This window comes from Rhynchophorus ferrugineus, unplaced genomic scaffold, assembly GCF_030347505.1.
Source record: "Rhynchophorus ferrugineus isolate W39M unplaced genomic scaffold, kcgeb_rfMv2 rfM2, whole genome shotgun sequence".
NCBI classification, from domain to species: Eukaryota; Metazoa; Arthropoda; class Insecta; order Coleoptera; family Curculionidae; genus Rhynchophorus; species Rhynchophorus ferrugineus.
Genome location: NW_027472581.1, coordinates 89,853,404 through 89,869,627, shown reverse-complemented (window position 1 = coordinate 89,869,627; position 16,224 = coordinate 89,853,404). Strand labels below are relative to the sequence as shown.

The 16,224-nt window shown below is 30.9% G+C and overlaps 1 protein-coding gene across 16 annotated transcripts in view; it reads right to left on the bottom strand.

The window, feature by feature from the left end:
• The window catches only part of mub (poly(rC)-binding protein mub), a 435,856-nt gene that overhangs the window by 86,772 nt on the left and 332,860 nt on the right, over positions 1–16,224 (bottom strand). For 5 of the 16 annotated variants that reach the window (XM_076396900.1, XM_076396887.1, XM_076396893.1 and 2 more), the window contains exon 5: positions 6,171–6,301. In XM_076396900.1, the coding sequence (XP_076253015.1) occupies positions 6,171–6,248 (78 nt within the window). In that variant the 5' untranslated portion in view covers positions 6,249–6,301. The other 11 variants (XM_076396897.1, XM_076396904.1, XM_076396886.1 and 8 more) reach the window with 5 other exon arrangements.

Below are 16,224 nucleotides of genomic sequence, written 5' to 3'. Positions count from 1 at the left end.
AACTATGGTAAACATAATATATACCTTTCTAGAAACTTGGAATAAGAATAAGTATAAATAGTTGGGATGATAGAATAGTCAGAGTCAGAGTACATAAAACAGATATCTGATCAAGAAGCCGATAGTAAACACCTAAGATAAAGGATTAAACCAGACGAAATTATTACGCGAAATCGCCATCAACTGAAATTTTGTTGCTTCTGAACTATGAATTGAAAGAAATAACGATAAATACTTAAAAAATCACTATTTTTCACAATAATGCCTTGAGTTAAAAAAATTCTTGAAAATGCTGCGGCAGAGCGGAAGAGATTCATTGTTTTGTCATACTTATTTTTCAAAATTTATTTCGCGCCTTTCAAATTCATACCGGGATAACACATAATTTATAACATAATATTTCGGGAATAGCCTGAAGGTTTTCTTCGATTTTGGTTTGCATCTCTTTATTTGACTCAAAATAAATAAAAATACAAAAAATATTGACATATGTATACGGAGTTACGTACTCATTTTGTGTTACTTTTACTATGATATAAATAATTAATAGTTAATCAAAGAAATATTTATGTATATGGTTATAATAATTGAAATTTCATCTCGTAATTAATGTCATTTAATGATAACAATGTTAAGGCAGATATAATTTACAGGAAGTTGTTTTTAGATAGGAACTATGAGATTTTGAATAGAAAACATACACGATTGGTTATAAAAGTCCTAATCAAAATTTTGTTAAGTTGTGTTTATACTACATAGTTGTTAATATCCGAACATAATTATATTACAGGAAATATATATTTTCAAATATGTATACACAAAATAAAGTTCTATAAATATATCTTAATATCTTATAAAGCCATATGCTGTTTCTATATAAAAATGGACGTCACTTATATAGCATTATAATACGATTATTTATTGTTGTCTCTTAATAACAATAAACAGAATATAGAAAATGTATCTAGAGCTAAATAAAGATAACACTAATAGATAATATCAATTCTCTTTATAAATCTGAAATAATGTTAATAACGAAACTTCGAAATTTCAGATCAAAAACAATTATTTATCAGAGTTCGATAACAATCCCAAAATATAAAAGACAATCCTCATCTGTTAAAAGAACCACAACACACCACTTCATAGTCCAATTCCAATTCAAGATAAATGATTACACGCAATATATTTAGTGGACAATCTCCAAGCCGTCCGTTGTACCACTCGCCGTCTATTTTTACAATATCGATGCTCTTACTTACGTTACAACAATTCCACTTTCATAATTACATCTAGATGTAGTAATGGTCGTCGCAGACAAAACAAAGAAAATTGACGTAAAAACATTATGGCCACGCCGGCCAAAAAAACCCAACAAACTAATTTGGCAACTACTAAATCGAAAACTGTATTAAAATAAATATAATTAATGATTTAGTTTCGCATAATTATCTATCATAATAATAGTTTATGTCGATGAGTTTTCATTTGGTACGGTACTTAATTATAAGGTATTTTATACATTTTAGTTAAAAATGTATTGGAAGCTTCTTCATCCGCCGTGTTCAGCAAACATCAGTCTTTCTGACTATTACTTCCGTAGTTATAAAACTGACAGTCAAGACAGAATTTTTTTTTGGATGCAGAGAAATAAAAGTGACTTAAAAAACATAAACAAAACCCAATAATTGAGATCTCAAGGACGTAATTGTAACCGATCTATATCTCTATACCGAATTAGATTCGATTATCTCGAACACGGTTACTTTATCCCGAAACTAGCTTCGAAATTTCTAGCATTTCCTGGACGAGAAGACAAATATTGACTGGAGATTTAGAGCACACTTGAACTTGATGGCGTAAAATGCGTCCCAGTGCCTAATACTTACGGCCCTTTCGTAATTGCCGACTGGTGATCAATAGTGCAACTATTTTGCTTCGATGAAGCGAATAAATATGGAGTAGGATATAAAGCTAGTTAATGAAAATAAATAAATCGTAATTATTCAGCCAATATGATTATAAAAACAGATGCATGCTGCCATTTCATTCAAATTCACATTACCAGACCATACTTGGTGATATATGTTAGGTTACACTAACTTATATAATAGATACATATAAATATAATCATTACAAACAATTAGAAACAATTATATTTCTGGAATGGTCTTTGTTGGACCTGGAGAAGTTGATTTTTTTGATGAAAAAAATGCGAAGAATCAATATTTCCTGGGAAAACATTATTGTTGCGAAAAAACGAATTAATTCATGATAAACAACAGTACGATTTTTATGTCTTAGTATTTTTTGACAACAATAGTACACTCATACAGATTACTATAAAAACTGATTCACGCTGTCATTTCATTCAAATTCACACTACCAGACCATATTTCGAGATATATTTTAGGTTACACTAACTTATTATGGATACGAGATAAATATGATCAATACAAAACAATAACATTTGATATTTCTACAAATATATAGAGAAAATTGCTGAATTCCACTTCTGGAATGGTCTTTAAACCCTTTTTGATTCAATTTTAGTTAAAAGTTCGACGGAGTTAAATCAGGCGAATAAGTTGTTAGAATGAGAAGTTTTTGAGACTTTTTTATGAAAAAATGAATTAATATTTCGTGGGAAAACATATTATTGTTATGAAAAGGCATCTTAGTATTTTTTGACAACAATAGTACACTCATCACACAGATTCGTCAATATTTACCCAAATTCGTACCACAATCGTTTAGTTCAAAGATTCATCACCATACATTTATCACGATTTATACTATAGTTACTTATCATCAATCATCAAAAACGAATAAAACCTAATAATAATATTTTAAATATCTGAGACTGTTGTTTCTTATGTAACATATAACGAAATGATAAAAGCACAAAGTTACTGATATTTGCAGAGGACATGTTAATTTCTGAGATAATTCCTCGAAAATTACAGCATCTTACAACACCAGTGCGTAAAATGTTTGTATAAAGTACCAACATTGTCTAAACAATAAACATGTGCCTCCGGAACTTTCCTTCGAATAAACAAACAATTTAAACGTTACTAAATTACGACCAAAATAAGCAAATCAAAAATAGATTAAACCCAGGTAATCAAACAAGATACTACTCCCTTAAAACATAATCACCATATATACATGGGGGCCAAACTTTGGTCAATTGATTTTACAACCTATATATACTCAATACCCTTTCGCCGAAACGGTACCGAGCTAATCTTTTTTAAGCAATCCTTATAGCACATGTCGTTTAAACCAAAAACGGGAAAAAGGAAAAAAAACCAACCGAAAGTTAGAGGTCTCATGTTAACACTAATCCAAACAAATAGAAGAATAAAAAGGAGCACGAAAAAAAAGGAATTGAGGACCTCCTAGGAACTGATACTATTTTATATTATCTACTTACATATCAGAAATTACGCTGTTTCTAAATTAAAAGAAAAAACTGAAAACACTTTTCAAGTTAATCAAAAATGACTAAAAATGTAAAAATAAAAAATCTCGAACGTTTATTATGAAAAGTAATATTATTTTTCTACTGATTTATTAATAATTAAAACATAAAAATTAAATATATTACCTAATAAAGAACAGAGTAAAATAAAATAACAGATAATTTTGTATAATTGATCAGTTATTACCCAGACATATAAATTAAACGTATATTTTTAAAATTTAAAATAAAATATGAATTGAACTTCCAACCCTCATCATAAAATTTCAATAAAAAAAAGTATTTGAATTTTAAGGGAAAAAAGAAATATCGAAATTACTTTCTTGCCAGTTTAATAGAACAAATTACAGTAAATAGTTTAAAAGTCTAAATAAAAAGAAACAAATTTCCGTTAGAATTTCCAGTATAAAGATAATGAATTATTAATATAAAAACATTTATTAAAAATAAAATAACTAAACTGTCTGGGAGCATATATTTCATTACTGTTCAGTCCACTCAGCACAAAAAAGTAAATAACATATAGTGATTTAATAACCGCATCTAAACAGCATCAAAAAACCACAATATCTCATATAAAATTAATAAATTCGACAACTATGATATATCGAATTATATATATATATATATATATATATATATATATATATATATATATATATATATATATATCAGAAATTACGCTGTTTCTAAATTAAAAGAAAATAACTGAAAACACTTTTCAAGTAATCAAAAATGACTAAAAATGTAAAAGTAAAAAATCTCGAACGTTTATTATGAAAAGTAATATTATTTTTCTACTGATTTATTAATAATTAAAAATATTACCTAATAAAGAACAGAGTAAAATAAAATAACAGATAATTTTGTATAATTGATCCCAGTTATTACCCAGACATATAAATTAAATGTATATTTTTAAAATTTAAAATAAAATATGAATTGAACTTCCAACCCTCATCATAAAATTTCAATAAAAAACGTATTTGAATTTTAAGGGAAAAAAAGAAATATCGAAATTACTTTCTTGCCAGTTTAATAGAACAAATTACAGTAAATAGTTTAAAACTCTAAATAAAAAGAAACAAATTTCCGTTACAATTTCCAGTATAAAGATAATTAATTATTAACATAAAAATATTTATTAAAAATAAAATAACTAAACTGTCTGGGAGCATATATTTCATTACTGTTCAGTCCACTCAGCACAAAAAAGTAAATAACATATAGCGATTTAATAACCGCATCTAAACAGCATCAAAAAACCACAATATCTCATATAAAATTAATAAATTCGACAACTATGATATATCGAATTGTCAGAATAAACGAAACACAGAGCCATTTAATAAGGGCGGTTACATCATCTAGCAAATAAAAACAAATGTTGCGTATTATTAAAAGACCGTGTCATACACCAATCAATATTTCAAATCAGCCAAATATACTGAGAAATTATGGTTCATACACCGGATGACCTTCGAAATCCACTGATGATCAAATTAAATCATAAGTCCAGAAAAAAACTCGAATTCGATTTTTAAACTCATTGTATGAGTACAGGTCTATATATAAAATTGTTATATTTGTACATCATGCAACACTGTAAAACAACAAAATAAAAACCATTACTTAATTATAATAACTAATGGTACCTCGATTCATAACGGTAATATCATTTGAAAACAACCTACTAAACACTTTTTCTAAACAATAATACCGTTATTATATTAATGAAATGTGTATTAGTAATTGATATTACACAACGAAAACAACAAAAACGCGTTATTTTGAAGAACGCGTCATAAAATATTTGCAGGTTATGTAAAATGACTCTTAAATCAAACATAAAAACTCGATCGATAAAACATTGTGTTGTAATTACTTAAAAGCCGCGATGTTTGTTACCTTTGTTTATGGTACACATATGTCAAATTTTAATAGCCTCTAACTTCATCAGACAAAACACAATTTGCTTATCTAAAATGTGTTTTGTTAATGCAGGCATTATTTACTTACAGAAACCAAACACATCACTAAAAATAGTTCAACATTGGTTTTAACAATAAAACCTCTATTAAATTAAAATGCTAATTTCAGATTTATAACATAGTAGGCCATTTGACATTTACTGGAAATGTTAAAATAACAATTATTTTGTTGTATTTTTAAGGAAAAAGGCTAAGCATTTTAAATTAATAAAAAATAATACAAATATTGAACATGAAGTTATTCAATTCATATGAATATTTGAATGGAATTCAGCTTGGCTTGGCAATTTCCATATATCCATGGAATCATTGGAATTTTAGTGGAATGTCTAATAGTTTGACCAGAACTTTTAATGTAGCAGGATATGTTGTAATTTTGAATTGTTAGATGCATATTACTTGAATGGACATTTGAAGTATATTAACTTTAAAAGATATTTAGTAACAGCCAATAATTTCATCAATTTATTCATCAGTATCATACATTTTGATGTCAAAATTTGTACAATCAACTTAATTTAATTCATGTGTTGTACTAAAATTTAGTTTGTGTGTTGCTATTTCACAAATGCATATAAAACAAAACAGATAAAGACATTACAGAGAGTCAAAGATAGTTTTCAGAATGTAGACTACGGTACTCTGAAAACTATCCTTCGAAACAAACTAGAACTAGAACATGTATCACATACCTTTCCCTGCATAATCAGTCTGATTGTTAATGTAACATTTGGGTCATCTTTTATATGATGTGAGTTGTCCAAATCCATGATTTTTTGACTAGGGGGTTTCAGGGTGACGGGAAGAAGCAGTGGGTTTAATTCTGCAAAAAAATAGGTAGGTAATAATTAAAGGCGCAAGCAGACTGAAAAACTGTAACTAAAACAAATAGGGCCTCTAATGTTGGATAATCCAAAAGCGGGACAATTGGTGACATGCAGTTTTCGATTGTTTCGGTATTAGTAGAAGAAGATGTGCATAAAAACAAACGATAAACAGTCCGTTGAACACTCAGGTCATTTGACTAATTTTACGTGTATGTGTACTTCGTTTGCATTGGTCGTGAAATTCAATGCACCTGCATATTATTTTTGTAGCGTCGCTATTTTTAGACGGATCTTGAGGCACAACTACCACTTCACAATGACCTGCGGATTTTAATTTCCCTCTTGGAGCCGTAAAACACAAGATAAACTAGCACATAACCAAGCACGCCGAATACAATCGAAATTTCTCAACGGTAAGCACTTTTGGAGGCAAATAAATTGGTATTTTGTTTCAGTGACCATTTAATAGTCGCTTTTTACTAAAATAACTTACATTAAACCCGTTTTTACACTGCAAAACTAATATTTCTGGGGAGCTTGCCGACGCGACGCTGCCAATCACACGTGCTTCAGACCACAATACTGCCAACTGAAACGCATGTGCGACGACAGGCAGCCATGATAACAAATGAAAAGTATCCATATTTGAAAGGTGGCGCGCAGGTTCCTTTAGTCGAGCGGAGAATTCCAACAAAATGTACATTGAATCATAAAAAATGAACAGGTAAAAGTTTTAAATAATTTTCGATCTGAAAATATTCCAATTATTAAATATACTTCTACAAAGCAATAATTCAATGTTTATTGTCAGGATACGATTTTCCACTTTGATAATGTATTAATGCATAGTTTGTGCCAATAATTTTGGGGCCAAATATTCTATAAATAAATAAAAATGGGACCGTTGCTTGTGTCTGACATTCAAAAAGTAAAGTACCAGGTATTATAGACCTCGAACACAAACAATATCGTTCGCTGAAACATAGTATTAACGTTGACATAATAATGTATTACTGGTTGTATGGTGGCATGTAAAACAAAAATAATCAGCTGTTTTTGTATTTCAAATTCAACTATTTACCGTTTAAAAATATTTTCTGGAACCTAGACGTTCTTTTTCGAGGTTAATTGAATTCGTCTGGCAGAAATCTCCTCCACTATTATTTTGAATAGGGAGATCATATCGATTTAGTTTACTGAAAGCAGAGGGAGTAATATTCAGACGAAATTTAATCTAATACATTAACGGGTGACTATACGTTTCAGATGAAATTATATATGAACAATTTCGTTGTTATTTGATTTGTTTTCCCCTTTGCCTCCTCGATAATTATTTTAGAAAATTTTAATTGAATGAAACGGAAATCGACGTAAGATTTCCAATTTTGTTGCCGCCGTAATAATAATTGAAAATTCGCAATAATTAACATTTAATTAATTTTATTTACTTTATCTTATTTTTAAAAAATGCAATTAATTAATAGTAATGTATTAATATATAAACAATTTATTTTTTTATCAATTTAACGTTAAACGAACGTTAATCAAGTTACCACAAAAATTGTTTTAAAAAAACAAATATTCTATTTCAATCAAATAATATATCAAATACAATTTGAAATTTAATTATGTCCTGTTAAATCGTTGTTTATACGTTACTGTACAATATTATATTTTTATAAATTAGGGCTTTACTATTACGTTTAAAGTGATTTAAATTTTTGTTTTGTAGGTATGCAACCAGATATATAGATAAAATATGATAACGTTTTTGTTTACATTGTGTCATTATACTTTTTTAATGGTTTTGCTATTGTTTTTTTTTTAAATTGATATCGATATTTTCATTACACAGGTCTTGGCCACTATCAAACAATCAATATTATATAAAATTATATATAAATAAAAGCATTTTGCATTTATTATTATAATTATCATTGACAACATTGACTAAGTTTAACCTTAAATTTCAGCTAGCCCAATTAAAAAAAAAGATGTGAATGTTTTATTTGTTCTTGTGGAATATTTATTTTATTATAGGGTCCTATATCAATAGATTATGTAAATAAGTAATTTTTATTTGTTATAATAATTTAATTGAATTTAATTATAAATGTATGGTTTTATATTCACAGAAAAATAATTATTGAGTATATTTTAGAAACTTAATAAACACACAAATTATATTAGTTCGGATGTTAATAAATCATATTTCATTATATTTAGGGTTTCTAATAGAAAATATGAAGATCCGGCAACGTTGTAAACGAAATGACAATACCGCCGCCTTCCCCTTTATATGGCATTTATAATAAACTCCAAAACGCCCGAAGTGGGGGGTACAATCTGGGAGATGCGTTACGATAATTGTCCGGCAAAAGTTTCAACAAAGTTGGGCAACGAATTTGGTGCTAAGCTTTACCGACTCGTTGCCGCGATTTATTGAAATATAAAGATGGAAAGACGTGGCGTCACTGCTATAAAACAAATGACGACACGTGTCAATTTTATTCTTTTAAATCAGTTGATACTCTAAAGTAAACTAATGGGTATTATGTCTAAATTTAAATATGAAATGGTTTGAAAATTAGTTTCGGCGACTTGTCGAATGTTACTGAATTGAAAAATGAGTATCAGATCACTAGCGCTCTCACCATCTGTCAGATGGTAGTTAACCTCATTGACATTTCTCTACGAAAAAAGTATTTAGTATTTATTTGGACGAAATATAAATACCAAATGAAATATTTACTTATTAATGAATATTACTTATTAATTACAAATTAGTAGTGAACATAATTGTTTTTCATACTCGGTTTAATTTAAATAAACGTTTTAGATAATACAATGACAGTTCGATTATATTAAGGGTATGCAACACTCAATACATAACCATAGAATAAAGAAATTTAGAAGTGAAAGTTATATGGAAAAATCGGGTCCCACGTTTAAGCTTTTCGGAATCCCCCTTACGCGGCCAAATGTAAATGAAAATGCAACAGCTATATGTGTGTTTCTCTCTCGTTCGGCCTCGGTATTAATAATTCTAACCTAAGCAGTTAACGGCCATTTTTAGGTGATATAATTTGTATTGTTTATTAACGTCAAGTTTTTCGGTATGTGTTTTTATATATATTTGACAATTACTTTAGATTATTCTGTGTATTTTAATTTATTAGTGTAATTAAAAGAAAACCTTAAGGTGATCTCGTATGATCCCCTATGTAGGTCCAGGAAAGTTTGTAATCATTTTGAAGATGAAGACTATAGACCAAAATGTGGAAAGCCATGGCTGAAACAAGATGTAATTCCTACTAGTAATTTAAATAGTATTTTCTTAAATAATAATGATTAAGAGTATTAATAAAGAGAAGAGAGTATCAGCGGATACGTGTTTTGGGTAGTGGAGATATCTGTGATTATATCAATGTCTTTATGGTCAAGGAAAATTAATTTAATTGTAATATATCAATAAAATATATTTATTATATTTATTTTTTTATTTTCCCAGTAAAACTAAAATAATTTTTTTTGATTTCCCTCTAAAATTTTTTTCTACATATTTTTAAATTTCCCGCTCAAATGTTTAAAATTAACGCTAAACATTTTTAAATTTCCCGCCGTAACTAACCGTCATACGGCGTTTGCGAAAGCGCCCTCGGACGGGGATTCCGAGCGTAACTTAGAACCAATATTAACATAGGAGATGCGCTTCTAAGTTTCTTTATTCTATCTATGTATATTGTTTTGTATTTACGAGCGTAAGGTGAAAAGTTCTGGGTCTGAGGGAGAGATGGCGCTGCAATTGTTGGTTTGACAAGTTTCAACTTGTTCTGTCAAGTAGTTTGTTTATATTAATTTCTAAAGCAGATTTTTCATGTGTCTTGTGTAGATATGTAGTCTTGAACATCGTGTTCTCATAAAACTAATATTCTACATTCTTCAGGAGAATATTACTCCGATGTTCCTGACCTTCTAGATATCAAAACTGGTGGTAAGAGGTTTGGCTTGAGGATAAAATAATCTTTCGTCAGGAGAACGGTATTTGCGGTAGCGTTTGCTCGGGCATCCACCGTATTCTCCTGACTTGGTACCACTCAGACCACCTGTTCCTAAACTTGAGGAAATTTGTTTCTGAGAAACGCTTTGTGTTCAGTGACAGTGTAGAGTAGATATGTATGGTCTATTCAAAGTTATTTTGTAGATACGTCATCTAAATTTTGCGACGTCAAAACGTAGCTATGTTGTCGCATCAACTCGTTTAATGAGTTTTTGATGAGTTGGGCTTTGATATACAACAAAATTCCAATCTAAATTAAATAATTGAACAAAAATGTTGTCAAATATAATTTATTTTAACATTTAACAACTACAGTTAATCATGCAGCCATAATAGTTTGTAGGTTAAAGTTGTAACCTCTTATCACTATTGCTTTCGCATCACGTTGGACAAAAAGCAAAACACATTAGAACCAAAATAAAACAACTATACTAGTTAGTCGGAAGATACTCTCAACTTGATCTATAATCGAAGAGATTGATCTATAATACAATTATAAAGCCAATTTGGACATATGGGGTGCAAATATGGGGTTGCACTAAAAATTCAAATCAGTTAGTCATACAGCGCTGTCAAAACAAGGTTCCTCGATGGATTACCAATGCCTATCGCTATGTAACTAATGAAGAACTGCACCATGACATGGAAATCAAATGGATTTGCGAAATTGTGCAGGATTTCGCCTTGAAACACGAAAGAAGATTACTAAATCATACTAACGTGGAAGCAATACAACTGCTGGACAGCGCGTAGGATGTCAGGAGATTGAAACGAACAAAACCATACGAACTTGTGTGGACATTTAGTGTGTACTATTAGTGTAAACTATAGCTATAAGTTAATAATTAATAAATAATTATAATTTTATAATTGAGGAATAAATACTGATGTATTTTCTCGCACTCGTCTTGCTTGTTAATTAATCCAAGTACATAGGAAAAGTAGTAATAAATTAATTGTAAATTAAGATTGTACTAGGCGTATCTAATAAAAATGTTATAAAAAAACTATTGCTTTCAAGAATTTTGCATACGTCTGACAACCGGACGACTTTGACAGGGTAATTCGATTACGTATTCCAACCAATCGGAAAGCATTGTGTCTTTTATTAATTAGAATAAAATGAGAAAAATTTACAAATTGTGGCAGGCACTACATTAAACATCTTGATGGCGAATGTACAAAAAAACTTTGAATATACTATATATGTATACATGGTCCTTCCACTAAAACAGCCAATACACGTCATAGATAACGTCACATTTACTACCAAATACAGTTTGTGAAAATGTACTATTCTTTCTAAACTCGGAGTGGATTGTTCTTTTCATTTTACCTTAGTTAGAAAGAGACAGAATGCAGTCCGATGCGTCGGTATATGCAACCGAATAAGTCTCAAACTAAAAAAATCTATTTGTGTTTGTGATTGGAAGTTGTAAATTGGTAAACGTTATTTGATAGACTGTATATTACGAATACTAAAATTCTGCTACAATTTTCTAAAATATAAGATTTCTGCGGGTGTCAGAAACAAGTAAATTTTAACTTAAAAAAAGAAACATTTTAAAACATAATTATTATTAGTCATAACAGTTTCATATCAGTGCCTACTTAATTTAAATTAGAGAATATATCTGTGTAATCGCTGGGTTGTAGTTAATAATTTCAAAATTTACGGCGGTAATGGCCATTAAAAAAGTAGCCGAGATAAAAGCTGCAGTAAAGAATAAAAATACTTTTTTTTTGGCTTTGAGAAAACCTCTCCAGACAACGATGTCTAAAATCCCGACAGATTTAATTAGCTGGTATATTTTATTTCCAAGAAAAAGCTGAAATATTTTTGATAATAGTACAATTTTTCCAGGGCTCAAAATAAGCTACTAGTTAAATGACTTTATTTACATGGTTGGATGGAAATACCATGTAATAGGAGTATGACAAGATGACATGCAAAATCGTAAAGCATTCTACATTTTTATTCGGTCTAAGTTCTGTAAACTTCTCCACTCTTATCCTGGTCGCAAGCACATATATAACGCTTGGGCTTGGCAGTGCATTTGTGGTGGACTACCGGGCATTCCGTTTCTAGCTGCCCGAACAGGGTGCAGTAGTGATCGCTGAACTCTTGACGATATTCAAAGCTTTATCCTACATCACAATGCTTCAAAGAATGGCTAATCCTGGCTGACTTCCGAAATGTTCTCGGATGATTCCTGGAACAGAAGTTCAACGATTCCCTGGTCACCGACTCACTGTCAATCATCCGTAACCTCTATCTGAATGAGATCAGAACAAGTTTACTATGAATCCTTTCTTGTTGGTATACCTGGAAATGAACGCGCGGACACTGCAGCTAAATCGACAGCCTCCTCTCCCCTCCCCATCACGGATGTTTGTGTCCATACCGACCTTATCCCATCGTCGTTCGGTCCAGGAGGCCAACCACAACAGGTTGTTTAAGGTTAAAGCTGATTTTTTCTCCCCTCTTCGCGTTGTTTTTCTTCATAACGTCACCATGCCGTAGCTTTAAATCCACTGAGATTGGTCTGGATCCACTGGAAATGCCTCAGAATCATCAACTCGTCACGGTTTTTGGTCAAAAGTGAGCTCGCGCGGCACCCACTTTGCACAGAGCTTTCTGAAACCCTAATTTACGTGAATGATGGATTTAATTCTAGTAGCGTCATCTATGTGTCAGGCCGGGACTTTTCAATTGACCTGTTAGAGTATTCTTTATCTTATACTCTGGACAGCAACATACATATCTACGAACACAAATCTTACACACTCTATGTTATAGCGTTTTACAATTTTTCTTACAAATTCGATTGAGATTTGTAATGTATGTTTTTTTACAATATTTTATCTCTAATTTTCCTGAATATTGCTGTTAATTTTTTAATCAAATAGTAAATAATTATATTATCTCAACAAAATTTTGTAAATATAACTAACCTAAAAATTACTTCCTAACCACAACTCTTGTAGACAAAAAAAGGCGTGGCCGTGAAATGTATCAAGACATTTTAGAATAAATGCGTATGAGCAGTTCTGGCCATGCAATACGCACGCTGGGCTTATTTTACTGTCATCTGTAGATCAGATGGCTGAACAATATGTCCTTCTAAAAAACCAATGACTCCAATGGGCTAACCAATATCGAAATATGACAGTTAATATAAGCGGGTAATAGTACCGGTTACCAGCACAGATAAATGAATGGTTCCCTGATGATGACAACAACATTTTTATGCATGATTTAAACCGTGTCAGCAGCCAGAAGTGTTACTGTATTTTTGGCGGAAAAAATGACTCTATTACGTTGGCTAGACGTGTATCTCAAAGAAAACACGTGGAAACTCACCAAACAGGCGACTGCAAAAAAATTGATTACCACCAAGTAGCAGTTAATTGAAATTTTCATCAGAGAATGGCATCACAACTCCAAAACCCCAGGATACGAAAACGTGTATGGAGACCATAGAAGCAGCAAAGTGTGGCATCAATAAGTATTAAAATTAATTCTATTAATTTTTAACAATATTAAAATTACTAAAACGATGATTATAAAATGGTTTTGTATTTTTTTGTAGTTTGTATGAACCGAATAGATTACAAACTAGAAATATATAAGAGACCCTCAACTAATCATTTGTTGCACAAATCCAATTAAACTACAAAATTAAATAACCTCATTATGGTTCTATAATGTAAAATAAATTATATTTAATAACATTATTTTTGTTTTATTATTTTATTTATATTTTTTTTATATTTTAAAGTCCCCTTTTACCAACTACCTGTTTATCTGGACTGGACCTACAGTTTAACATGGACTCCGAACCACGGTCCTCGGCATTAAACCTACCGACTAGCGAGTGACCAACTTAGAAATCATACCAGAAGACATCCGGTCTTACCCAGCCTGGTTACTGGCGATTTTACACTCCTGACTAGGACAATTACAAATATTAAACAATCACAAACATAAATCTACGACAATTCCCTAGCAGGGTTCGAACCCGCGACTATCGCAACCGTCTTTGTCTCCTTTACCACTGCGCCAACCAAGCTTACACAATAGAATATTGTTATAATATATGTGAAAGTAGATATACACTAAAAGCCACATTTGGTGCGACAGCATTGCGACGTCATAAACACAGTCTTTCCTATTTTGAAAAAACCGCACCGAAAGTATTTAATTGCTTCTTTAAAATGACACTTTTAACACGGTGCGTGTTTCTAAAATGTTAACCAAGTTGTTAAATATGTTTAAGCGCGTTCTTCCAACGTAAACAAAGTTTAATCAAACTGTAGCCATTCATCTTAATTAAGGTGTGCATAATTTAAAATATGTCTTCCCTTTAACTGCCAAAACGAAATTATTTTCTTTATTGCCGCCCGTATAAAAGGATTTCGGGCATTCCTAATTGCCCATGTTCACTGAGGACTGGGGATTAAAACTTTTTATAAGCGCCAGGCATCCTTAAGTCAATATTTCCTTATATAGCTCGGGAAAAAAATGTTTCGCGTAAGGTATTCCATATTGCCCTCAGTAATAAAATATAAGAAGTAATTAAATCTGTCGAGAGTTTTCCACATTGCTGTCTGATGAATATTTTTCTTGCTCGGGAAAGCGCTCCGTAATTTTTATTACGGCTTTTATCTTAAGTTGTTTTTTTATACCTAACGATTATGACAATAAATTTCCGAACTGTTTAGCAGAAACGTGTTTTTAAACTTAAAAATCTTAATAATTTTCATACAGGGTGTATACTTTGGGTGATATACTACATCCTTGCATGTATTTTGTTTATATTTTCGCTTACAGAGACTATTTAAAGAGAATAACTGACGCCGAATATAATAATCGTAAGATTATTCATTATTTTCTACGATATCCCATCTTTCTGGTAGTACGATGGTATCGTGTCGAGAGAACGACGTTGGTTTGGCAGCGATCATATCATAAACCCACTTTCTTGAAAGAAAATTCTTGCGTGAAGAGGCATTTTCAACACTTAAACCTATTTCGGCCAGAGTTCCCCAGGGTAGTGTCTTGGGACCTCTGCACTATCTGCTCTACAATACTGATATCCCAGCAACAAAATAAACACCACTTGGAACATTTGCCGACGACTTAGTTATCATTACAAAAGATATATAGTTGCCTGTAGCAAAACTACAAGTAGCAGTCAATAAGGCTTACAAAAGTAGTTCCAAATCTGTCCATGTGTATTTTGAGTTGAAATGTGTTATGCGGTGAAATGAAAAAAAAACTAATTAGATCACTTGACAGATATCCGATTGCTCAAGCAGAATCAGCTAAATTTCTCGACATACATTTCGATGGTAGTTCAAAGTAGATACATCAAGTTAGGCGAAAAGCAGAGCAGATTAGACTGCAAGTCAAGCTGACTTAGAATCAAAAAGATAGGTTTGTAACTTCGCAAATCCATTTGATTTACAGGTCATCGTGCAGTTCTTCGTTGGTTACGTAACGATAGGCATTGGTAATCAATCGAAGAACCTTATTTTGACAGCGTTGGATGACTTGTTAATTTGAATTTTTAGTGCAACCCCATAGGTCCAAATTGGCTTTATAATTGTCTTATTAATCAACCTCTTTGATTTTAGATCAAATTGGGAGTATCTTCCGACTAACCAGTATATTTGTTTTATTTTGGTTCTAATGTGTTTTGCCTTTTGTCTAACATGATGTTACAGCATTTAAAATAATAACGATTTACATGATTAATAACACGCTCTTTTAGAAAATGTAAAGCACAATAGTAAGTAAATGAAAGTTCAAGCGATCTCATGTTGCCACATATCTTCTAATCTCTACACGTTGCT